The sequence below is a fragment of the Stegodyphus dumicola genome, chromosome 3 (assembly GCF_044657685.1).
Source record: "Stegodyphus dumicola isolate Sdum_Otavi_A_Nest chromosome 3, ASM4465768v1".
Lineage (NCBI taxonomy): Eukaryota > Metazoa > Arthropoda > Arachnida > Araneae > Eresidae > Stegodyphus > Stegodyphus dumicola.
In genome coordinates, this window is record NC_140770.1 from 277,664,385 (window position 1) to 277,689,849 (window position 25,465).

At 36.8% G+C, this 25,465-nt stretch overlaps 1 protein-coding gene across 6 annotated transcripts in view; it reads left to right on the forward strand.

Annotated features, from left to right (window-relative positions):
• The window catches only part of LOC118195103 (fasciclin-2-like), a 292,303-nt gene that overhangs the window by 213,127 nt on the left and 53,711 nt on the right, over window positions 1-25,465 (forward strand). For all 6 annotated transcript variants that reach the window (XM_085814201.1, XM_085814204.1, XM_085814203.1 and 3 more), the window contains one exon: window positions 24,350-24,533. In XM_085814201.1, coding sequence (XP_085670327.1) covers window positions 24,350-24,533 — 184 coding nt within the window. The remainder of the gene's footprint in view (window positions 1-24,349; window positions 24,534-25,465) is intronic.

Below are 25,465 nucleotides of genomic sequence, written 5' to 3' on the forward strand. Positions count from 1 at the left end.
ACCAAGTAATTACGAGTCTCTCTTCCCCCCTTTTCTAATTAGAAGAGAGATTTTTTTATGTAAGAACATCAAAAGCCGGTACGAATAAAAAGAATAATATCTGCAATATGTAAATATTGTTACGTTAAATAATTGCAACTATTTAATTTTTAATGCAATATTAAATTTTGCTGTTTTACTTCCTAATATTTTTAACACTAAACGATTAAAGTAGTTAATATAAAAAAGAAAATATATAATGAATGATTTTAATGAGTCCAGTTAAGGATTATTAGTGTTCTTTTTTTGGAGGTAAGGAGAATATGTTGCTATTACGAATGTGTAAGTATTTTCTAAAGTTTTTTTTTTTTTTTTTTTTTTTTTTTTTTTTTTTTTTTAATGTGCCGGGAGGGATTGCTTGAATAAAACAGTTAAAAATAGGAAACGGAAAACAGAAATCCTGTTTTTATTGCAAAACTCATTTTACGGAACGTATTTTATAGTATGGCTTTTGCTGTGCAATTTCTTAATTTTTTTCAGTTTTGATCGAAATACATTCTAAGTTCCAGCTTACATATTTTTAAAATTGAAATTATCTTTAAAAATTTAGTCTTCAAGGAGTAGAAAAATATTTGGTGTACTTATTATTGCTTCTATTGTCAAAAGCTTGCTCCACAACCGAACCGTGTTGAAGTGAGATTCTGCGGTTTTAAAGATAATAGTATGCTGGCGCCATCTGTTGGACAGAAAATTCACGAGCAGTCATGAAAATCGTGAAATAATTGAAGAAATGCTGTTTCTTACTAAACTAAACGCATAACGGTGAGTTCAATTACAGATTTAATTTGCGACGAAAAATTTAATTGTGGAAAAGAAAATCCACGAAAAGGGGAATTTCATGGATACAGGCGGAATGCAGTCAGTCTGTTATTTAGCTTTCAAGTATTTAGTTTACGAATATAAAATCTTTTATTCAAGTTTTGATACTTATCAACATATTGTATACTTCTTTGTTTAGTTTATAAAATACATAAAAAATAATAATAAAAAAAATCTGAAAGGTTGCAGATTTTAAATTAGGTTCAAAGGGTCGTTTTTTTAACGTTTTGTGTGTTACCTTTATTGATTAAATGTCATGTTCTACGTACTCAAACCAAAAAATTTCAGTTCAACAGCAATATCGCAAAATAATTTTAAAATGAGATCTTTAGAATTTCGGATACAGAAACTCACGGCGCTGGAGATAATGTTTTTTTCTTTCCCCGTCCAGTGTTGCGATTCCTCGCTTTGAAATCGTTGAGTTTCTTAATCAAAATTTTTTTTAATGTCTGACAAAATATGAAATCAATAATAAAACAAATTCCAAATTTGGGCTTCTAGATGCCCGTATTCACTGGAGGATTATACACTGACTACCAATAAGTATTTGGACACCTGTGATAGAAAAGAAAAATTAACATTATTCAAAATCAATAGTTGGTAGAACCTCCACGAGAGGTAATTACAGCGTGGACCCTCCGGGACATATTTTCCACAAGTCTTTATATGACAGCTAGCGGTATTTTCTTCCACCCGGCTTGGAGAAGACATAGGAGTTCCTTCACCGATTTTGCACAAGTAGTGCACCCCCTGAATTCAGCGATGCAACTCGTCCCAGAGGTTCTCGGTAGGGTTCAGGTCTGGACTCTGGGCAGGCCAGTCCATTCGATGAACTCCATTGGCACCATACCAAGCCTTGGTTAACGTCGAAACGGGACAACTGGCATTGTCGTCCTGAAAGTAACAGGGGTCCAACCCGTGAAACTGCCACAACCTCCGCCGAACTTGACTGTTGGCACAATGCATTCTGGCAGGAGACGTTCTCCAGGCAGACGCCAGACCCAGACCCTGCCATCAGAACGGTAAAGGGTGAACCTCGATTCGTCACTCCAAAGAACCCGTTTCCACTGATCTACGGTCCAATTTCGATGTGCTTTGCACCACATTAACCGAGCAGCGCGGTTGGACTTTGTGATCAAAGGCTTATGGGCAGCAGCACGACCATGAAAACCAAGCAGATGTGCTTCCTTACGGATGATATTCATTGAAACAATACTCCCGGATGTCTGTTGAAACTCCTCGCGGATGAGGGCCATCGGTTGGGTGCGGTTCTTCCGAATTTCTCTGGACAGCACTCGTCGGTCTCTATCTCCCAGTTTCGTTGGTCTGCCGACTCGTGGCACCTTCCACTCTTAATCACATAGACACCGCTCACCTTCCACTTCTTAATCACATAGACCACTGTCGATTTTGGGTACTTCAGATCGCTAGATATGTCCCTTAAGGATCGGCCATATTTGTGATACCCGATAATTATACCTTTCTCGAAATCAGAGAGCTCCAAACTGCGAGGCATCTTGCATGCAACTAAAGCCGATGCTGTTTCCTACACGATATATACCGGCGGAATCTGTGACGTACCTCAGGACCGCAGATATCGTCATTTGCATAGGTGTCCAAATACTTATTTGTAGTCAGTGTATAATTCAAAACTGGATGGCCGTAGGTATCCTTGTTTTACCACAATGCGAGAAACATACATTTCTGCATATTCTTGGTTATTTAATTTCTTTAAGTATAGTACAAGCCGATATTGTTGGGTGGCAACAATTTAAAAAGTGATTCGCCGTTTATAGTTTTCAACGCAAAATGCCGAAAGGAAATTAATAGTCCTTCATGGCAAATTGCTCCATTGGACTAATAAATTAAATGCGTATGTATTTTTCGTGTTTCGAAAAGGGACTGGAGGATTTTCTAGCAATGGTGAATAAAATTTAATGCTTAAGCATCAAAGGAGAGGGGTGCCATCAAACTTGCTAACAATAATTGTCTTTTTCGTGTATTGGGACACTTAAATTTTATTAGTGCTTATTATATTTTGGGTTCTTTAATTTGCAATGTTTATCATTTCTTACGTGTGAAATAAATGCATTTAAAGCCGTGTTGAAATAAACCTTTAATATTTAACCTTAACACTTTTAACAAAAGTTTTGTGAGTAAAAATCGGATAATTATTTTCTTGCAAAACTTCCTTTGGAAAAACTAGCAACGCAAGCATGTAAAAGCAGACAGAAACGAAACTCGTCTATGAACAAAGCCGGTGTTAGAAATTTTGCCTCCCGGTGCAGCATTTACGGCTGTTAAATGGCTCCGCCCAGTGCCCCCATAAATACTCAAATTTTGCTGCCCTCCTAAATTCTGTCAGAGTATGACGTTCGTTGCATGACACCGGCCTTGCCTGGGAAATAAATAAAATGAATATTTCTCTTCCGGGCGTAGATGTATGTAAATTCATGCAGTTTTTGCAAGTATGAACTGAATATAAAATTCAAATATGTTTATACTCTTATCGCCCTTAAGAAACCCTTGTACATAATGCTATACGTTCGTTATTGAATTCTATCTTGAGATTTAAGTAAAGCCATCACAATGTCTCTCTTTTACACGTACTGTACACGAGAAAAAGAAAGTAAACAGTAAATGTGAAATACCACATACAGAACTTTTCATTACTTTATTTAATGTTTTTAATACTCTGCAGAGTGTAATTTATAGTTTAAAATTAAATGGGCTAAATGAATATTGACTTGTACGCAGTCTGCAGTATTATCCTCAGGCTCCTTAAACGGTAGTAAATCTTGGAGCTTACTATCCGTGAGTATAGAAGCATTATTTCGTAACATTCAGCGAGGGAACTTTAATATAATCTTCAAAATCCTGTTTCCACTGCTATGAGCAAGAGTCTAGTCACGGAATATTGCCACCTTGATGTTGAGTTTGAACTGGTGATTGATGAGTCACGTGGTTGCATCTGGTTTCTGTTATTTGCTCCATGTGTAAAGTAAATATTGGAAAGTTTCGTTTAGAAAATCATTGATATTATTACGATCTCCAAAGTCTTTATTCTCCAAGAAGCAGACTAATGACTAAAGCCGCGAAGTACTGGCAATTCATCCTAAACTGAATTTCTGGTTGGTAAATGAAATGAATAATGAAGATATATAAGATATTTTCTCCCTCCTTTCTGCGTGCTTTCGTGATGTAACGGTAGCACACTCGGCACGAATTCGAGAGGTTCAGGTTCGAGTCCACGTCCACGCGAGGGTATTGCACATTTTTTCGTGTTTCCTACTTCAAAAAATCCTAACGACTCTACAGTGGCCCCGTACTAGAAAGGTGGTGGATGGTGATTCTTCACCACCAGGATTTGGAGATTAGGTCCCCTAATCCTAAGTCGCCCTTTAAAAGGAGGAGCATATAAGGTATTTCCTGCGTCCTTTCCGCACGCCTTTGTGATGTGGCGGTACCACACTTGGTCCAGGTACGAGTCCCGGCGAGGGCATAGCAGATTTTTCATGTCTTCTGCTTTAAAATAACCTAATGTTTCTACAGGTTGACTAAAGACACGAAACACTAATAGTTCATCCCAAACTGAATTTCTGATTGATAGGTGGAATGGATGCTTCAAGTTTGACAGAAAACTGGAAATACTTGCAGTTCATCATAGACTGGTTTGTCATTGATGAGTGAGATGGATGCTTCAGGGTTAACTAAAGACACAAAAAAGTGGCAGCTCATCCTGGATTGCTTTTTCATAGATGAGTGTGATGGATGCATCTGGGTTGACTAAAGACACGAAAAACTGGTAGCTCATCCTTACTGGTTTCTAGCTGCTAATGGGTAGGATGGATGGATCAAGAGGTTTAATAAGACACTATGTAAATGATTGCTGGATGAATTACTGTTAAAACAGTGTATTCCTCTTTTTAACAAAGACGTCGCAGAAACTCCAAAATTAAAACGTTGGAACACATTCTGTACGGAATATTAAAAATTTAAAAGCTGCAGCAAAGTAATATGCAGTATATTGTAGAGACTCCCATATATCATTATGAAAGCTAACAGAAAAAATAAGAAGTCGACAAAAAAACGTGTACGTAAGGCAATTGTTTTTATCGATCATGTGTGGGTGGGGCGAGAACAGAGGGAAAAAAAAAAGTTCTCGATGACCCCTGATGGTCTTTCGTCCTCACGGAAATCGCATTGCGGTATTCTAAATATAATATTCTCTATATCCGCATCCAGCCTTCCCAGCCCCGTAATTCCCAAAAGGATACTCATCGCCTCCCCCTGGAAGTGGAATGCGAAATTCTCGCGTGAGGGGTTCGACGACCACAGGGCCTCCTGCGCATATAGTTATATAAAATGGCCCCTTTCCCTCTGTGGTTCGTAATCATAAGCAAAGGCAGGTGTATTAATTTCGTGACCCAATTCATCCATCAGCCCGTCGGCGCAAATCACATTTTGTGTTTGCTGATCATCAGTCGCGTATTCACTTCTGCATTTCCTATTCAAAAAAGAGGGTGAGGCTAATTCATCTGGTGAAGCGATGGATTTCATTAGCCAGCAGCTACAGACGTTTGACAGAAATTTAAGCTTTTTTTGAAAAGTTCTGATTTTAAATTTGTTTTCTTTCATTGAAGGATAACCTGAAATGCATTTCCGTTGTTCAATTACTATCCACCGCTACTTAAAAGAAATCTTTTACATATAAGTTATTTCTCCAGCCTTTTTGGCATGCCTTCCTGGTATGGTGGTCTGCACGCTGGGCGCGTATTCCATAGGTCCGCGGTTCGATTCCCGGCGAAGGCGTTGCTCATTTTTCATCTTGCCTGCTTCAAAAAAAAATGCCAAAAAAAAGTGCCTAATATATCTACACATAAAATGTTTTAATTTTAACTCTCCCTCTTGTGTTAAGCCCACCAATAGCCGAACGGGCGGAGGAGGGGGCAAACAAGCTTAAGGCCGCTGAATGCTGGAAATTCGACCTGGGTTCCATATTAGGCAAACGGGCTGGCTGCAGAAGTTTTAGTGGTTTTCCTCAAGTAAGTTTCGCAGTTTTTCTCCGCGTAAATACGAGTCAGTTTCCCTTAAAATATCCTCCGTTAAAACATCCCTCCACTCAGGCTGATTGCCTTTGGGTACTTTGCTGTAACACAAATAATCCGGTAAAGGCATCTTATGCCTAATTAATGCCCTATAGCTTTGCCTAATTAAGGCATAGGGCCCCTTGTGGTCAGATGGGGGGGCTGCTCCCCACAAACAAACAGTCCTCTTATGATGCAAGTGAAAGTTTTGCGATAATAGATTTCTCTTTAAAATACGTACACGAAGGCATCCCTTCTCATACGATTTCAAATGGATTATCATAGGCCGAGTTGATAAGGCGCTTGGTAATTAGTTTTGGGTTCGATTTCAGGTGAAAAGAACATGCTAAGTGGCTTTCTCCTGGTTTTAATTATTCGAATAATGCGAACACGTGCTAATTTCTTCTAGAAAGGTTTCCACGAAGGTGTTTCTGGAAATTCTAATTTCTTCTGGAAAGCTTTCCACAAAGGTGTCCCATCTGAAGGAAATAGCTCTCGCGTGTTTCGCCATAAGTTAATAACCTGACATCATAGACGGTTAGCCCTAGTGCTGATTTAATATATTTAATGCTCTTGCCGGAAATTTTCCTTGGCGCTTTTCCCTAAAAATTAAAAATAACTAAAAAAACTGAACTCAGTGGCGCAACAGCCCTAGTGGGCCACGGCCTGCAGTGCTCCGAAATCTGCTTTCTTGACCTTGGGCCCCGAGGTGCATCAGCATATGCCCTGGGCAAGTTGTCAGCTTGTCGCAGGACCTCCGGTATTTAGTTCCCAAGCAAACTTGGCACTCATTTTATCGGCCCGCTCAAGGGATGAAAGGCTGAGTCAACCTTGCTCAACCCGGGGATCAAACTCCAGACCTGTGGTGCAGCTGCGCGACTCACTAGCCACTAAAAATTAAAAACAGCGAAATCAAAATTGAATGTTTCTCGACATACGTTTTCATGCTCTAAACAAATTTCAATTATTTGCCCCCCCCCCCAAGCTCTTAAAGCCACTATTATGTTTTTTGCGATAGTTGACTAACCTACCCCCCCCAAAAAAAAAAATTCAGTTCTGTAAAGAAACATGTAATTTAACTTCGCCTTCCAGGTAATAATAATCACTTTCATAGATAGTTTTCCAGGGAATCACCCATTCTATTCGAAAGCAATGGTATCTGATGATTCTCTTTTCATGTTCCCACCACCGAAGCAGCTGTGAACAACTCCAAATTCGAAAACAATACCAAAATAAAATTCTAGCGGTGGCCACAAAAAGAGAGTAAGGTGGATTCTTCCACCTAATTTCAAGCCTATTCAGAATCCTCCTTCGTCCAAAGTCTTCCTCGTATGCAGCTCACAGCAGTTCTCTCGAAAGGTCCATTTCGTATGGGCAACACGTCCGTAAGTTTTAGAGAGAACATCAGAAAGCGGCCAGTTATGGGCCTGGCCCTTCTTCTGGCATGCGGCTCACGACTGCTATCGGCAGGTGTCTCCAGTAATGGAAAACGAAGGTTGGATGGGGAGTAAAAGAGAACAGGGAGGGAAAAAAACTTTTACGATGGCCCAGGATTCATTGAGAGCGTTCCTTCTCTTCTTCGTAAAGTTGTTTTACTTCGAAATTATAGCCCAGTCCGTATGGATGTTTGTAGCTTTTTTTTTTTCCTTTGCCACCCCCCCCCCCCAAAGGCGGGCAAGTAACGAACGGTCGGGTAATTTGCAGCGCCATGATTCCACTTTTATCCAATTCCTAGCCACACTGAAATGGCTCACCTAGCAGGGGTTTCGAAATATACAGAAACTGAGTGTGCGTTCCATCGCTTTCATTTCCTCCGTATTCCTACGCTCTGCATTAAAGATGAATTCGGAGCTCAATGTTTTTTTTTCCCCTTATTTTTAAGAAAACAAATGCAGAACTCCCGTGTGCCACAAGATGCATCACGGGGCTTACAGAAGTATATAATTCAATAATACAGCGGAAATATAATGTAAAAACATTTAAAAAATTCTGAAATGTCTAAGATTTTAAATTACGTCCAAAAGGGCCTTTTACGTTTTGTGTGTTACTTTCATTTATTAAATATCATGTTCTCACGCTCTGGAGATATAAATGCCCCCCCCCCCGTAGAATGTTGCTATTGCTCGCTTTTAAATCGTCAAGTTTGTTTATCAAAAATTCGTTAATGCTTTACAAAATACGAAATTGATAATAAAACATATTTCAAATTTGGGCTTTCAGATGCCAACGTTCGTAGCAGAATTACGTCATTTAAAATTGGGGGGTCTCTAGGTACCGTTGTTTTATCACAATGCGAGAAACATAGATACATTTACGCAGATAATTTCTTCAAATATAATGCAGGACTCTAACATTTAGTGGCAACAATTTGAAAATTGATACGCCGTTTATAATGATTCGACGCAAAATCGCAAAACGAAAACAGTAGTCCTTTAGGGATAAAGCCCCTTCGGACTAAAAAAAAAATCTGAAAGCTTTAAGAATTTACATTACACCCAAGGGGACTTTTTTTAAACGTTTTGAGTGCTACCTTTATTTATTAAATATCATGTTCTTCGCATTTAAACCATAAAATTCAGTTCATATGAGCCTATATGAATATATAAGAGCTAGAACTGTGTAATTAGAGCTTGCTTGCTATGCATTGACGATAGCATATTTCACTCTCTTCTGCTCTGCTTCTCTGCTACCTTTCTTATTGCCATTTCACATCAAGACGATTTCTTCTCCTGAATCCTTGTAAAATGAAAGAAGCCTTCACAATTTACTTTTCATCTTTCACTTTCATATCAGAATTCATACTCTTAAAAAGAGCAGAGTTTATCAATAATTGCGTTGCTCTTTTAAGTCTTCGTTTGTTTTAAGCAAGCAGCCTCTTTGCATCCTAGAAAAGAGAGAAAGAAAATTCAGCAGGTGACAGAATTATTCTCCACGTAATGTTTGACGAACTTATTTAGTTTGTCATGTCGTCCCTTCTGGTACGCTTCTCATGGGAAGGTGTTGACGGGGAAAAGAGGGGAAAAAATAAAATAAGGAAACAAGCGACCGTTTCGTTAATTAGCTTGCGCGACAGACAAACTCTTTGTTCTTCCTGGCGGGCGTTGTTACGAGGCAAGGAAAGTTTCCTGTTGATTCCCCCGTTCCACCTCCGAGTTCCCGCGAAATTAAAATTTTAGTGGTCCACAAACAAGGGGTGTGGTAGTTGGAAAGAACGCTCACGAGAGGGTTCGAAAATTTTCCACCGATTGCGTTAGTAGCTTGATTTAATTGAATGAAATAATCATCGTTCCAGACTGGTTGCTACTAGCTGAGAAATGTGGAATTTCCCTCCCCCCCCCTCCAGAGAGAAGACTTCTTTGACATTAATTTAAAATTTTGGTTCCTACGATTTTTAACAAATCTGTCAGCACTCTTCACTAAGTGCTGCAAGCGATTCTTAGCGAGGGTGTGTTTCCTCAGAGATTACCGTTTCTCATCAGTCTTTGACGCAACCATCATTCTGTTGCTCAGAATCAATAGTTGTTTTATAATTTTAATGGCAATTTTATGTTGACGTGCGTTTTGTTGGACTTTTTGAACTTTCTCGGCTTGTAAGTAATGTGTAAAGCTCTACAAATCTCTTAAATAAATACAAAATGAGAGAATTAGAACTAATGATCAGCGAGAGAAGCCATTTTGACTTCCTTGCACGAATTAAAGGACGTATTGAAATCGCGAATTTCACTTTTCAAACTGTTGCCACCCAATATTACAGCCCTGTATTTATATTTAAAGAAATTAAATGATGAAGATTCTGCATAAATGTATCTGTTTCTCGCATTGTGATAAAACAACGGTACCTAGAGCCATCCAGTTTTGAATAATGTAATCCTCCTGCGAATATGGGCATCTGGAAGCCCAAATTTGAAATTTGGAATTTGTTTTATGATCGATTTCCTATTTTGTGAAACTTTAAGGAATTTTTGATTAACAAACTCAACGATTTTAAAGCGAGCGATGGCAACGTTGTACAGAAAAAATATTGTTATCTCCAGCGCGCGACACTGTGTATCGAAAATTCTGAAGATGTGCTCATTTGAAAAATATTTTGCGATATAGCTGTTGAGTTGAATTTTATGATTTAAGGGCGAGAACCATGATATTTAATCAATAAAGGTAGCATACAAAATGTTAAAAAAAAAAGCACCTTTGGACGTAATTTAAAATCTGAAGCCTTTCAGATTGAATGATTCAGTCCGAAAGAACCTTTTCAGATTTTTAAAATATTTTTGTACAAAGTGTATTTAAATTATTAATTTGTTATAAGTATTCGATTCGCTTTAACCGTTTAACTGCTAAGCAGTTCTTGCAAGAACACACGAAAATTGCGGGGCGTATTTTGACTTGATGTTGTCAAATAAAACACTCTTTTAGACAAATATCAATCAATTTTAATAATTCTTTTCGTATTGTAAAGCAACAAAGACACACTGAAACTCGCAGCGCAAAAGCGCGGTTTTTGGAGACAAATGAACGCAGCGCTTTTGTGCCCCGTAGCAGTCAAACGGTTAATAATATTTCATGACTAAAATAGCCAATACCTAATTTTTTGATACCTACAGCGGTTTACGAAGCACAAAAATATTTCAAAATACCTGAATCATAGAATATAGCTATGTATGTGTCTGAACTCGGAAGCAAAGAAATAACTAAAAAAAAGCGTTCAGCACCGTTTAGTATTTTTATATTCATAACTCCTCGTGACAGCTTCTACGAGAGAAAAGGGAGACATGCCTTGTATTTATTTGCAAAGATGACTTTTCTGAGAACACTCTCAGCCATTACACGGTCTTCTTCAGTAGTAGTAAAAGAAGTAATCGGGGGGGGGGGTAGGAATAAAAAATCTATATGAATAAACAAAAATCTGGCAAGCGTTCGTATAACGGATAATCCCTTTTACCAGTTACAAAAAATTCGGTTCTGCGTTGAAAATCCCATTAGTTGCAAAGGCATCCGATTGCACAGTGCCCGAAAAAATCGATTCCTCCCCCCGAAAAAATGTTAGAAATAGGTCTATCCTTTTCTTTTCACAACCCCCCCCCCCTTTGTGTGACTCCCAACATTTTAGTAAGTGTACAAAAAAAGGTTACCGCATTGTCAAAGATTTGATGTGTTTCCCCCCCTTCGTTTTAGTTTATTAATTTTGAAATGATTAAATACAGTTTGCTGTCAATGAAGTAAAGTTTATAAACAAGAATGGCCTACAAAAGATGCAGTTTCTAAATAAAAAAAAAAGATAGCCGTATTAGTACTCCTCTATAATAAAAACAAACCCAGTCAGATCCGAGTGAAATATAATTAGTCTTATTCATCACCTTACATTGCATGAAATTTAGAATCTCACAAAATATATATATAGGCACAATTAAAACTTATATAAATAAAAGTTATAATTTAAATTAGCAATAGCCCCTTAATTCCTCAGTTTAATTTCGATATTTTTTATTCTGAAATCAGTAATAACTTTTTCTGGACTGTGTCATTTCTAAATGAATCCATGCCATTCGACTTCTTTATAACCATGAGGACGTTGCCAATTAGGAATTCGAAATTTCGAGAACCGAAGCCTTTCTCTTAATAAGCTTGATCTATATATATATATATATATATATATATATATATATATATATATATATATATATATATATATAAAGAAGAAAGTCTGTTTGTTTCTTCGCTAATAACTCGGTCACTACTAAAGCTATCTTCACCAAATTTTCTACAATTCTTCTCTGAGTCCTGGAAAAGGTTGACGTCCACTTTTTCCCCGAAAAAATTAGCTAAATTCAAAGATATTAAATTAAAAAATCGGAAAAACGATCATTTTCGTCCTTATTTTTCCGAGTGGCAACAGCCTCGCAAGCTGCAGATTAAAATCTGCTTAAGCGAAAGTTGACACTGCTCGTATTTAAATCCTAGAGTTTGTTAATAAAAAGTTCGTATGTTTTACGATGAAATAAAAAATAGCATTGCCAAACATTAAAATACATTATTCCCAATTCGAACAATTCTTGGGAAGCCATTTCAACTATTCCCAACTTCGTACGACTTCAATCAGACGAAATATTAATTTAAAACTCTGAAAGCGCTCATTTTCGCACTCATTTTTACAAGTGGCAACAGTCTCGCGCATTGGAGATAAAAATGCTTTATGTCGAAAAGTTTTACTACTGCTCGCTTTCAAATCATACAGTTTGTTAATCAAAAATTTGTAAGTTTTACAAAACACATATATATAAAGAAGAATGCCCGTTTGTTCGCGTTATTGATTTCTGATCAATTATGATTAGTTTCTTGCCGCATTTAGTGGGCTAAATTTGAAATATTGTATGGAACTTGAGCTTTTACGACCATTTGATTCGAAAGACGAAATTCATTAAAAGCAGCATTGTTGCTAATTCCCTAATTCTTCCATTTTAATTGGATATTTCCCCTCTCTATTCTAAAAATAGTAATTGCTTATAATAACTATTTCTGGACTGCGTCATTTCTAGATTAATCCATATCAAACAACTTACATGAGACTTCAGCCAATAATAATTTTAGAGCTTATTAATTAACCAATCAAATGGTACTGAAATCGTAACAAGCTCATTCTGAATTAAAATTTCGTTCTGAATATACCGGTCTTCTTTTCTGCACATCAGCCAAGCTGGACTGCTGCTTTCTTTTTATCGCAACAATATCGAAAATGTAATTGTTACGTTATGGAAGAGGCACATTTAGAATGTCTTAGTGTGCTTCCAATATATTACACATAGTATATGCTCTTAAAAGAGCTTTTCGGAGATGGAAAAGTATTTAAAAGTATTTATTCATGTTTTGCTAAATTTTATAATTTATTGCTTATTGCTATTTGGCATTTATTGCTATTGCCCCATCGACCGCCCCGCCGTGGTGTTTTCTCTTTCAAAACTGCGGTTGAAGCTTAACAGTTAGGAAAGCTCGATGGTACCTACCTCAGCTTTCCTAACTGTTAAGGCTGCACCTATGTACAGGTGCCAGTCTTGCTCCAAACTCTACCTGCACCTCATAACTGGACACGATATAATTGCTGGTAAAAAATAATTTTAAGTTCATGTTGACAAATGGGAAAATTATGCGACGTAGGGTAGGCAGAATTCAAAGTTTCACCAGTGCAAACGTTCGCATTGATTGTATCACTTCTTGAGTTTCACATTTTGAAGACAAAATTTAGAGCAGGCTTTGAACATAAGTTCATTTTAGCTCCAAGAATTTCAAAATCGTTTAATAAATTATACAACTTAGATAGCATAAAATGAAAGCAAAAATACTTTTAAGGGGATGTAAATAATAATAATCTTGCACATAAAAATTATAAACCTTTCTGCAGTTAGGTGTTAAGTACAAAAAAAAACTTCTACCCCTTTCTCTTCCAGTAATAATCCTCGTATAATTTATACCCCAACTTTACGCACGCTTTTCCTCATTACCTTCCATCTGCCCTTGGAATCTTCAGTCGTTATTTCTCTCGTCTCCCCCTTCGCAGTTAGCAGAGAACGGCAGGTGTCAGACGGGAGGTGAGAGGGGGACGACGTTCGAAATCCTTGAGGTGTGTCGGGCACCGCCCTTGACCTCTGGCTTCCATATTCCTCAGAGATTCCCACAGGCCCCAAAATGAAACAAAAGATCAGCAGGTAGCCGATGTTCCATTATCTCCCGCAGCAAGGTGGCTACCGATTTGTGGTATTTTCTTTTCCGACGTTCCTTCAATTTTTTTTAACTTCGTTTTGTTTTCTTTCCGCCTATTGTTCTTTTGCGGTTAATTCTGCTTTCATTTCGTTGAGATTTGCAGTGCGACGTTTGCAGATGATAACTTGGTCCTGAAACTGTAATTTTGTTGGCAGGTCAGTAACATTCCCTGATGAAAATGTCTTATGTCAACAGTGGCATGGGGCAGAGGGGGCAATCCGCCCAGGTTGGCATTATGTCTAGGAGCGACATTTTGGGCTCGAAACATTATTTTATAGCGTTTAGTCAGGTGGATCATAAAAATTTAAAACAAAAAAAAAAAAAAAAAAAAAAAAAGAGTTTTTACTCTAGATAAAGTTTTCCAAGAAATCACCACCTAATTTGGAAAGCTACGAGGGGCAAGAACCGCCCCAAGCGCCAAAAATTCTAGCTACACCAGTGTATTTTAATAAATTTAAACTTTTCAAACATTTTTTCGAAACTTTTTTCAAGTGGAGACCACTTTTAGGAATTAAAATATTGTAATATCATTCTGTTAAAATTAAAATGTTTTACAAATTAAATATTTGTATTAGTGTTTGGCAATGAATATTTTCCCCAAATTTTGTGAAAAAGCACTATTTCTTATCATCATATTTGCCACGACAAAAGTCCAATCGCAGCGACCTATTTTACATTTAAAGCTTTATGTAAAATTACACAAAATAAAGCTAAAACCAAAATATTTATGTAATATTGTTTCCGTGTAAAATCATATCTCATATCCCAATAAGATAAATCAGGGAGTTATACCGTTCAAAGCATCGAATTTACATTCTTTTAATTATAGAAAAGGATGTAAAAACATAGGGATAATGCCGATCGTATTCAATTGGGAACGAAATTACTGAATTCTTCCCTCTCAGGCTGAAATGGGAATAAGGCTGTTTCGGGAACATGCTGAATCGGCACTAAGTAGAGAAAATTTTGGGGGGGGGGAACTAGATTTAAGTAAAGCGGCTTAAAAAAAATTAGTTCAAACTTTTCTGCATGTTTAAAGATATATGTATACAATAGTCCATTAATTGTTCGCTTAGCCTTGAACCCAAAAGAACGGCTGGCTGCTTGTTTGATTTTCGTGGTTTTTTCCTCTTGTGTAACGTGAATACGAACCAATTTCCTTCTGAAAGCCCTTCACGAAAACATCCCTACCCTTACGCCAATAGCCCTCGCGGAATGTGCTTTGTTATATTCAAATAACCTAATTTAAATATTAATAAATTCTTGAGATGCGAGGCAAGAGCCTAAGAGGGCGAAAAAAACGGGACCTCCCCCCCCCCAAAAAAAAAAGAATATTACCAAAAGCATTCATTTTTGGCTTACAACAAATCTTCTCCCACCTGCACCTGACATTTTTTTTTTCTTCGGCAGTTTAATGGGGTTCTAAACAACAGACTGTGGTCACGATGCAAAGGCAAACAGGTGCACAACTGAATGAACCTATCAGATTTTTATTTTGTCTATTACTTTACTTCACACATCTGCGAGCGTTCGCCACCTGCATTCAAAATAATTAAAAAAAAAAAAAATGCTTGACGTTAACTTGTTGCTCTTTTTCTTTAAAAAATAATTAGAAAAGTACAGATAATTACAGACATCAATGTCTGAATACACTTTTTTCAACTTAAAATTAGTAAGCAAAGAAAGAAGAAAACAGTCTGAAAGGGTTTTAACGGTAATTTTAATGGTCTCCCAATGGGCTCTTTCTAAATTTAATTTTGATTATCATCACAGACTATCAACAAAGATGTCCCAAGTGGAATAGTGAAACATTTCGTGCCATGGTAGATCAATATGCATTTAGACTAAAATGGGAGTGTTACATGCCTTCTATAGATTTGAAAAATGAAAAAATACATAACGTCATTCTACATTTTTCTCAAACACTAGTTATATGTTTATATAATGTATGTTGTTTCTTATGGCTTTATTCGGAAATCTATTCAATTACATCAGGTCACTCGAAAAAATAAATAAATAAATAAATAAATAAAATAAAAAAAAATAAAAAATCTGAAATGTTTCAGATTTTAAATTACGTCCAAAGGGGCGTTTTTTAACATTTTGTGTATTACCTTTCTTTATTAAATATCATGTTCCTCGCACTTAAACCATAAGATCCAGTGCAACAGCAATATCGCAAAATAGTTTTAAAACGAGCATATCTTTAGAATTTCCGATACAGAGACTCACGCGCTGGAGATAAAAATGTTTTTTCTGCACAACGTTGCCATTGCTCGCTTTGAAATCCTTGAGTTTGTTAATCAAAAATTCGTCAAAGTTTTAAAAAATAGGAAATCGATCATAAAACAAATTTCAAATTTCAAATTTGGTCTTCCACATGCTCATATTCGTTGGAGGATTACGTTATTCAAAATTCGATGACTCTATGTACCGTTGTTTTATCACAATACGAGAAATATACATACATTTATGCAGATTTTTCATTATTTAATTTCTTCAAATATAATGCAGGACTCTAACATTTTGTGGCAACAGTTTGAAAAGTGAACCGACATTTATGAGTCCGACGCAAAATGCCAAAACGAAACTAATAGTCCTTCGGGATTCAAATCCCTTTGGACTAAAAATAAAATAAAATAAAATAAAAAAATGAAATCTGAGAGCTTTCAGATTTTATATTACGCCCAAAAGGGTCTTTTTTTTAACGTTTGTATGCGGGGCCGTAGATATGGTTTTCAGCGGCTGGGTACACCTGAAGATTTTGCGCCCATTTCTGTGTGCCAAGAATGGAAAGCATTCCATTATAAAATTTCGTAACATAAATTTGGAGCCCCCTGAAAGTTGCACCCGGAGACAGATGTCCCCCCTTGACCCACCCTAACTACGTCACTGTTTGTGTGTTACCTTTATTTATTAAATATCATGTGCTTCGCCCTTAAACACATAAAATTCAATTCAACAACAATATCCCCAAATATTTAAAACAGTATAACTTAGAATTTTCGATACAAAGTCTAGGGCGCTGGACATAAAAATGTTCTTTTTTTTTCCGTACAGTGTTGACATTGCTCGCTTCGAAATCGTTGAGTTTGTTAATAAAAAATTCGTTAGTTTTACAAAATATGAAAATGATCATAAAACAAATTCGAAATTCAAAATTCAGGCTTCCAAGTGCCCATGTTCTATTGGAGGACTAAGTTATTCAAAATTGTATGGCCCTAGCTACCGTTGTTCCCTTCACAATGCGAGAAACATTCATCCAGTTTTTCCATAATTTAGTTTCTTTAAATATAATACATGGCAATAATATTTGGTGGCAACAGCTTGAAAAGGGAATCGACGCAAAATGCTGTTTTGAAATTAAGAGGCTAACGCCGTTTGGGCTATAAATTAAACTCAAGATTGACATCACCACAAATACTAAAAACACTTAAAAATTAAAGCACTGAAATTTAAGTCTTTACGATACCATTAAATTAAGGCATAAAAATTTTCCAATTAAAATCTTTAAAAATCTTCAGTTGTTAGAGAAGTAGCTGCGTGCCCTGGATATAAGATTCCTGGCCATCCAGTACGGCAAAAGAACATCACCACTATGCTGTAACTTAGGGTCAAGGTCCGGAAAGACGAGTAATGAACTCAATTCAATCATCTCTGATATTCTTCCAGAGTTTCCCTTCGATTTAATTGATAGTTCCGTATTGTAAGCTGACATAAGATTATCTGAAATACCTCTTCAACGGGAAGCCCAAGGAATGGAACTCTGTTCAATAAATAACCCTGTACCCCTGTCTGGCAAGAGATCTGATTTTTCATGATTAGAGTGGCTCATTATTATCTTTATCATTTCAGGCTCAGAGTGGTGTTGAAGAGCTATTGCCTCTATGGCCGACTTACAATCAACAAGAATGACGGCCTTTGTAAAAAACTCAGTTCTAGATTTTAAGTTGGATACAGCCAAAGAGATCGCACGAACTTCTACATCAGAATTTAAAAAATGTTGACCCACTGCCGCATACTGTGAAAACAGTTTACAATATACAACACTTGCACTAGCAGCATTATTCATTCTCGAGGCATATGTAAATACACATATCCATTCTGGTTCGGGATACGTATTGTCCAATAGTGACAAGGCATTTGTTTTTAGAATAATATTTAGTGTGTAGTTTTTTCTGTTTTCATCCGGTTAAGAGTATTTCCAAAAACTCTTGCCGGTTAACAAGTATGTTAGTATTTTTTAAGAACTGCATATATTGCTTTTAAATAGTGTTTCTCCCTCTTTTCTGCATGCCTTCGTGGTGTAATGTTTACCACACTCGGCGCGTATTCGAGAGGTCCCAGCGAGAGCATTGCTCAGTTTTCATGTCTCCTGCTTCAAAATAACCTTCAAAATAAATGTCTCTACAGTGGCGCCCAAACTAAAAAGGTGGTGGATCATTCTCCACCGCCAGGATTTGGCGATTGGGTCCCCTAATCTCCAGTCACACTTTAAAAGGGGGGAATTTTCCCGCCGCCTTAGCATGTCTTCGTGGTGTAGCTGTCAGCACACTCGGCGCGTATTCGAGAGGTCCAGATTCGAGTCCCGGCAAAGGCATTGCTAATTTTTCGTCTCCTGCTTCTAAATAATCTAATGTCTCTATATGTTAATTAATAACGGATAAATACCTTACGTTTAGGAGAATGGCAACATACTCGAATGAAAAGTGAAACGCATCAATGACAGTGGATCAACTGAAATCGTTTAAGATTTAATAGCTTTTTTAAGGGAGGCTTAGAAAACCACCTTTCTTGAAGCCTTTCTTTTTTTAGTATTATTTAAAATTTTTAAAAATCCAATTAATAGTGAATATGAGACAGTACCTGTTAACCACTGGTAGTCTATGAGACTAAGAACTAACGCATTCATTGTCAACCGAGCTGATAAATCGCTTGGCTTTTAAAGCACCTGCGGCTATAATTTGGAAGAGAAATTAAATATTTTTTCCCCTCGTGTAATGGCTGTACTAGGATTGCCAGCACTTTGAGTCAGTTTTTAGGCTGGCTCACTGAGATTTTCGGAATTTTCCTTAGCTGCCACTTACATACAACTAATTTTGTATTAGTACGTTCTGCTTTCAAGCTCATTATGAAACTTTATTTATCTAAAACAAAAAAACGCTGTGGCGCCCGAACCAGATTCCCTGAACCGCCCAAACAAATGATGCACTTCGGTACGAAGCATCTCTGTCACAATCAGATTATCTCTTTAACTCGTGCTTTACTTTTTATCTCTTACTCGTACTTACTTTTACTCGAGTACTCGTACTTTACTTTAACTCGTACTTTCTTGTAGCACTTCATGCATTCAAAGAACAGAAGAATTCTCAAGAACTTGGAAAAAGCGAGAATCGATTGTTTGTGCAAACAGAGGGGCATCAATTGAACTTTGCAATCGTATCATGATTCCCATCCAATGTATTATCTGATAAAGAACGGGCAGTCACGTCAAAAATTTAAACAAATAAATAAAAAACTGCTTCCGAGATCTTCACGATGTGACCCCTGAAACACAAAAGAGTTGCAACTTATCGAAAACAGATCACTCATTAGTGACTTCCCCGGTAGGAACGAGCAAATTCGGCCTATGTGATGGGAGGAGGAGAGGAAACAAAATCGTGTTATCACGAAACGTTTCGCTTAAACCTTTGGTTACTGCAAGTCACGGTTTTCCGATCCATTACTAACCGTTGCGTGATTCTTAAGGACTGACATTATGAGGCAGACATGCTCCATTATGTCCGTTCTTCCGTATAAGAGATCTCGTTATTGAAGCATCGAGAGCGAGATGACAGGTTCGAGGCACAGGATACGAATTACTTTTTCCCAGCAGCTATGCAAGGGTTTCAGGGAGTGTAACCAACTCCAGCGTTTCAGCAAGGTACACCGATAAAAGTCATATTTGTTGGTAAAACATAAAAGGCCGATGTCCTTGTTTAGCTCTACCAATGGCGTAATAACAGTTTTAAGGGCGCTGAATAGCGGTAGTTTGAACATAAGCTGACTTTGCTGCATACTTAATTTTTTTCCCAAATACGAGCCAGTTTTCACAGAAAGTTCTCCACAAAGACATTCGTCCCCTTAACTCTTTGAAGGGCGGTGGTTACCTACAGTAACCACCTTTTCTATTGAACGTCGTACTCACTCATCTAAGTGGTTTTCAAGACTGGCCGTTTCTGAAGTTCCCTTGTAACTCACTAGATGGCAATCAAAAAACATAAGCCAGTAGTTGATGCAGCGATTCGTCTTCAAGAAAAGCATCCGCCATCGAAGACAACATCACGACGATGTGCACTCTGCAGCACCAAGAAAAAACCTGTAAGAATAGTGGGGGGAATGCAGCACATGCAAAGTTTGCACTCTGGTTGAAAAAGAAAAACCGTTTCCATGAGTACCATAGAGACTGATTTGTAGGGATGTGTTCTGTGGGCGGTGGTCACCGACACCAACCACCAGAAATGGTCACTTTTTTCAGGTGTCTTGAACAAAATATGTATAATTGTCGCAAATAATTTTATTGTAACAGCCGATATAGTAACACCCGATATAAACAGAAAAAGGATTTTACTGAAAAAATTGCCTTTTCCTGCCCCTCAAAGAGTTAAGCACATGGTGGTATGACACTTATGCACAGGACTCAAGTAGGCACATGGTGATATGATACTTACGCACATGGGCACTACACAAGTAACATTTGCACCTGTCATCCCTGCGGACATCAGGGGCGTAGCTAGAGTTTCCATCGCGGGGGGACAACTGAAGAATTTGCGCCCCTTGGATGCTGCGCCCGGGGGCAGATGTCCCCTCTTGCCCTACCCTAGCTACGCCACTGGCGGGCACATGAAATTTTGTAACAAGTGGTAACCAATTATGTGACTCTTCCACAAAACGTGTTAGAAACAATCAGTCAGTCTAATGATTTATTGACATATTTTTTCATTAGTGGATGCCCACCTTCGCCCATTTTGCACTTAAACCATAAAATTCAATTCAACTACTGAACAGCAATATCGCGAAATAATTTTAAAATGAGCAATGCTTTAGAATTTCCGATACACAATCTCGCGCGCTGGAGATAAAGATGCTTTTTTTTCCCCCGTACAGTGTTGCCATTGCTCGTTTTGAAACCGTTGAATCAAAAATTCGTTACAGTTTTACAAAATATGAAATCGATAATACAACAAATTTCAAATTCGGGCTTCCAGGAGATTACGGTAGAAGATTTCGTTATTCAAAACTGGTGGCTTTAGGTACCGTTGTTTTACCCCAATGCGAGAAACATACATATATTTATTTCATTATTTAATTTCTTTAACTATAACACAGGGCGATAATATTCCGTGGCAACAATCTGAAAAGTGAACCGATATTTACAGTGAACCAACGCAAAAAGACAAAACGAAATTAATAGTCCTTCAGGGCAAATTGCTCCTTTGGACTAAAAATATTTAAATGTTAAAAATATCAATCCATTGACGTCTTGTATACTGCCATTACCAACTAAATTAGTGAGCAATTTGCTTAATGCGATTTTTCGCAGATACAATGCTGATAATTGCCATCGTCAGACTACGAAATGGATGCTTCGTGATGACATTCTCCGGATGAGAGGCAAGTTGTGAAGGCCAACCAATTTTAATGTAAAATGTCTCTTTTTATTTCAGTATTACCTGTTATTTTTTACACGATCCTATAAATCTTTTTTACATAATTTGCATACTTAAATTTATTGATTATTTTGAAAAACATGAAATGTATAAAAAAATAACTATTGAAAGATTTCTTAGAATTTTTCTCATTCTTTTAAAGGGGTTACCAATTCAGCTTTAAAAAATGTTGATTAGTGCTGCCATCTTGTATCTAAAGTGGAAAACATTTAAGTTTTAATGGTATAGTGCTGCCATCTGTTATTGATGAGAGGAAAATTGCTTTAAACTACTGCATATTTTGAGAAGTGATAAATTAAATTTAATTAGGATAAAGCAATTTTTTGATAATTTATGTACATACCTTGATATATAGTGATTAAAAATAAAATTAATAAGAAATATGGCCTTCTTTAGCACAAACGATTTCTAGAATGTGCTTAAGCTTTGACTGCTGTGCATAAATTTTCACTTCATACCATACTTTATACCATTCTTAATCATGCGTACCTTCGTCGTATAATGCATTTTGCCAAGAAGTTCCTTCAGAATATGCCACAAACATGTCCGCCCTTCAGAAAGTATTAAAAAAAACTTTCTGTAAAACTAAAGGAAATGAGTGGGTACTCGCTAAATTTTGTTCGTATATTTTTTATTTGGAATTTGCTAGTATACCGAAAACTCATTCGGTTAAATTTTAATAACTAATTTAAAGTTATTAAATCATTCCCTCAAACTAAAAATTGTATCGAAAGTGGTTTAAATTTGAATTAATTTTCTTATTTAATTAATCATAAAACTTAGAAATGAACCTTTGGCTAAATTATGAATTTCTTTGCATTTTTACAATAAGATTTCCATTAGCTTATTTTGAAGTTTTAAAGAAGTCATGATCGGAGGCTAAAATTATGTTAAATTGGCATTAATAATGATTGTACAATGATGTTAAATTGATGTGAATGTCATTATAATGAATGAAAGGTGTATGTTTCGATACACTTTAAACAATGATTCTGACAACTGCCTGAAACTGTGTATGTGTGGTATTTTACTAGCTGAAGTCCCCGAAACTCCCAGGGCTCTTCTGTGTGTGTATGTATATCGATTTTCTTTTGCAGTTCAGTAGAAAAAACCTAAACTGCACATATACGCAAAATCCCTAATATGCAAAAAGCTTTTTTCTGCCAAACTCTTTTTTTTTTTTTTTTTTTTTTTTTTTGTTTTTTTTTTTTTGTAAACGTAGTTTTAAGTGTCATAGTTTTTACCGTTTATGTATCAGATTTCATAGTTTCTGCTTTTCTGAGTATCATAGTTTTTATCATAACAGGGGAGAGTTTGGGAATCTGCATTTTAAGTTCAAAATTAGAATTAGAGCTCAATGCATTAAACCATATTTGATTGCCCAGCAAAGTACTGTTGCCTAGCTACGGAGTTCTTCTTTCAACGCGTTTGGTAATTTTGCCATAGTGGAAGCGTTCACGCGAGGGCTTTGTGAGGCTGGGTTTGGTTTTTCTGATTATGGAAAAGCACGGTAGGACTATCTGCTTAAGAGGACGGAACTCCTTCGTTGAGTCACTTCTGAAGGAAACTTATTCATATCCATGTTATAAATCGGGAAAGAAAACACCCATGCAGCAAGCCCTCTCGTCGGGAATTGAAGCCAGGTCGAATTACCTATGTTCAACGACTTGAACCGCTCGACCACTGGTGGGCGGCTTTGTTAGGCGTGAGTGGCATAAGCCAAACTTCTTTGTGCAGTCAACCGAAACTTAGTACAGTAGAACTCCAATTATCCGAATCAATTGGGACCGGATTCCATTCGGATAACCGGATTTTTTCCCGAAAAGAGAATCTGCCTACAATTTAATTAATTACTGTATGTACTATGTGTTGAAAATGGGAGAAAAAAAAACATTTTTTTTAAAGGAAAAGAAGTTTTAATTAATTAAAATAAAAAGGCAACACTTTTACATGCTATATAGCGTACTGTACAGTACTTAAAAGTGCTGAAAGTTATTGCTTGCTGAACATTTCAGACAAAGTAAGCTGTTGACTGTCTTCATCGGTTTTTGGGCGGCTAAGTCGCGCATCCAATTGACAATGAGAAGTTGCATGTGGTTACACTCGGGCTGACGCTCCATCCACTTCAACACAGTTTCAAGGCCGGCAAACTCTTCACTAGATGATGTTTCAGTGTCTGCTTCAATTTTAAGGTCATCTTCTTTCACACTTTCAATAAGTTCATCATCATTTAGAATTTGAAACCCAGGATCTGACGAATCGCGCATCGTCCATTCTGCTGTATTTTCAGCACTAACTACTAAACATCCAGGAATTTTCAAAAGAAAGTTTCTGAATTCCTCAAGTGACACTTCATCCTCATCTTCTCCTGTTCCTTCCCTTTCCTTTTCTTGAGCTTCTTTTTCCTTTTCCTTCTCCTCTTCAGGTGATTCTGAAAAATTCTGAAAGCGTTTCGGATAATAAGGGATTCGGATAATCGGAGTTCGGTTAAATGGAGTTGTACTGATCGTCAAGGAAATTGGTATAAAAATTTTGTCTGGATGTTCCAATTGTTCAGCTTCATGTCGATCTGGAATTAAGTACTAGTTGGCATTCAGTCGGCGATTTGGATCATTTGAACATTCACGCATGCGCGACTTCGCCTTTTTCTGACTACACGTTCTTTCTGACTTCTGCGTTTATCCCAGTACTGAAATGAACTGTACTTCCTAACAGGCGATGTCAAGTCTTTAAATCCGCCAAGTTTACACCTGTGGATGCAGGATTTTACGCGGAGTCGATGATTTTTTACACTTTAGGACTATGACAATAATGCCAAAGTTATGACGAGATTATTGAACAAGTTAATTCTGTTATTGAAAAATTAGAGTGTAAGTTTTTTTTTATCATTTTTAGGCTAAATAATATGATTCGCTAACTTTTAATTTTTTCCCTTTGTTGCAGCTTTTCAAATCATTCTGGTGATATCTGATGAACCCAAACTTGTGATCTTTCCCAATCAGAATTCAGTTATTATTCCTGCTGGACAGTCTTATGGCCTTATATGCAAGGGAGAATCGGGAGACCCGGATGGGACTTTCACGGAAATGAAATGGATCAATCCGAGAGACGAAGAAATACACGAAGGGTAAATAAGTACCTACATTTATTGGATATTATTGTAAAACTACATTGATGTTTATTTTATGCATGTAAAACTGAGTACTTAAATAAAATATTCCATGAAATTGAGTTTCTCGATGAACTTAAATGGGAGGTACATACTTTCGGCATTTAAACGCTGTAGAATCTTTAACCAAGCGCATAATTCACAAGTGCCCATCATTATCGCCACTGAAGGAGGGGTTTCAAAAATTGACCAATGAGCTTCTATTGCTCTTATGACGCTGAATCTTTGAAGCTTTACATGTGAGCGCATGTTGTTTATTTTATTTTGCATTTGTTTCGTAGCTGTAAATATATGGTATATAAATACTGATTTTAGTAGAAAATCTCATAGTGCTTTCATTTTATAAGTTTATTTAATTGTCAGCATTTCACTTTCGTGAAACTTATCACACACTGATATTAATATCAATGTTCGTGATATATTACCGCTCTTTACATAGAGAAAAGGAATCCTACAATTAGCCTCGAATATTATTCATTTACTAACACCGGTGGATTATGAGAATTCAAGTGTACATTTTTTTAATTGAGCTGAGAATAACTGGAAGTGTTACAATGAATCCAGTATTTTCTTATTTCAGTGCTTGCATTCCTTTGATTCTGAAAGTGTACGATTCAAAATACATATTGCGAATGATCTGATTATACCTATTGTTAACATTAAAATTATATATGAATAAATTAAGTATATTCGTTGTGAATAAGATAAATTCATTCTGTTTGAAGGGTATTTCTTGTGCAGGGAACACATTTAAGAATGAACAGTTATTAATGTGAAATTTAAGGCACGAAATGTGTAGGAATGCAAATAAGGAAACTTCACTTTGAACAAAACTGTACATTAGCTATTATTATAGAACCCTGGTCAATTCGGAGGGATTTTAAATGTTA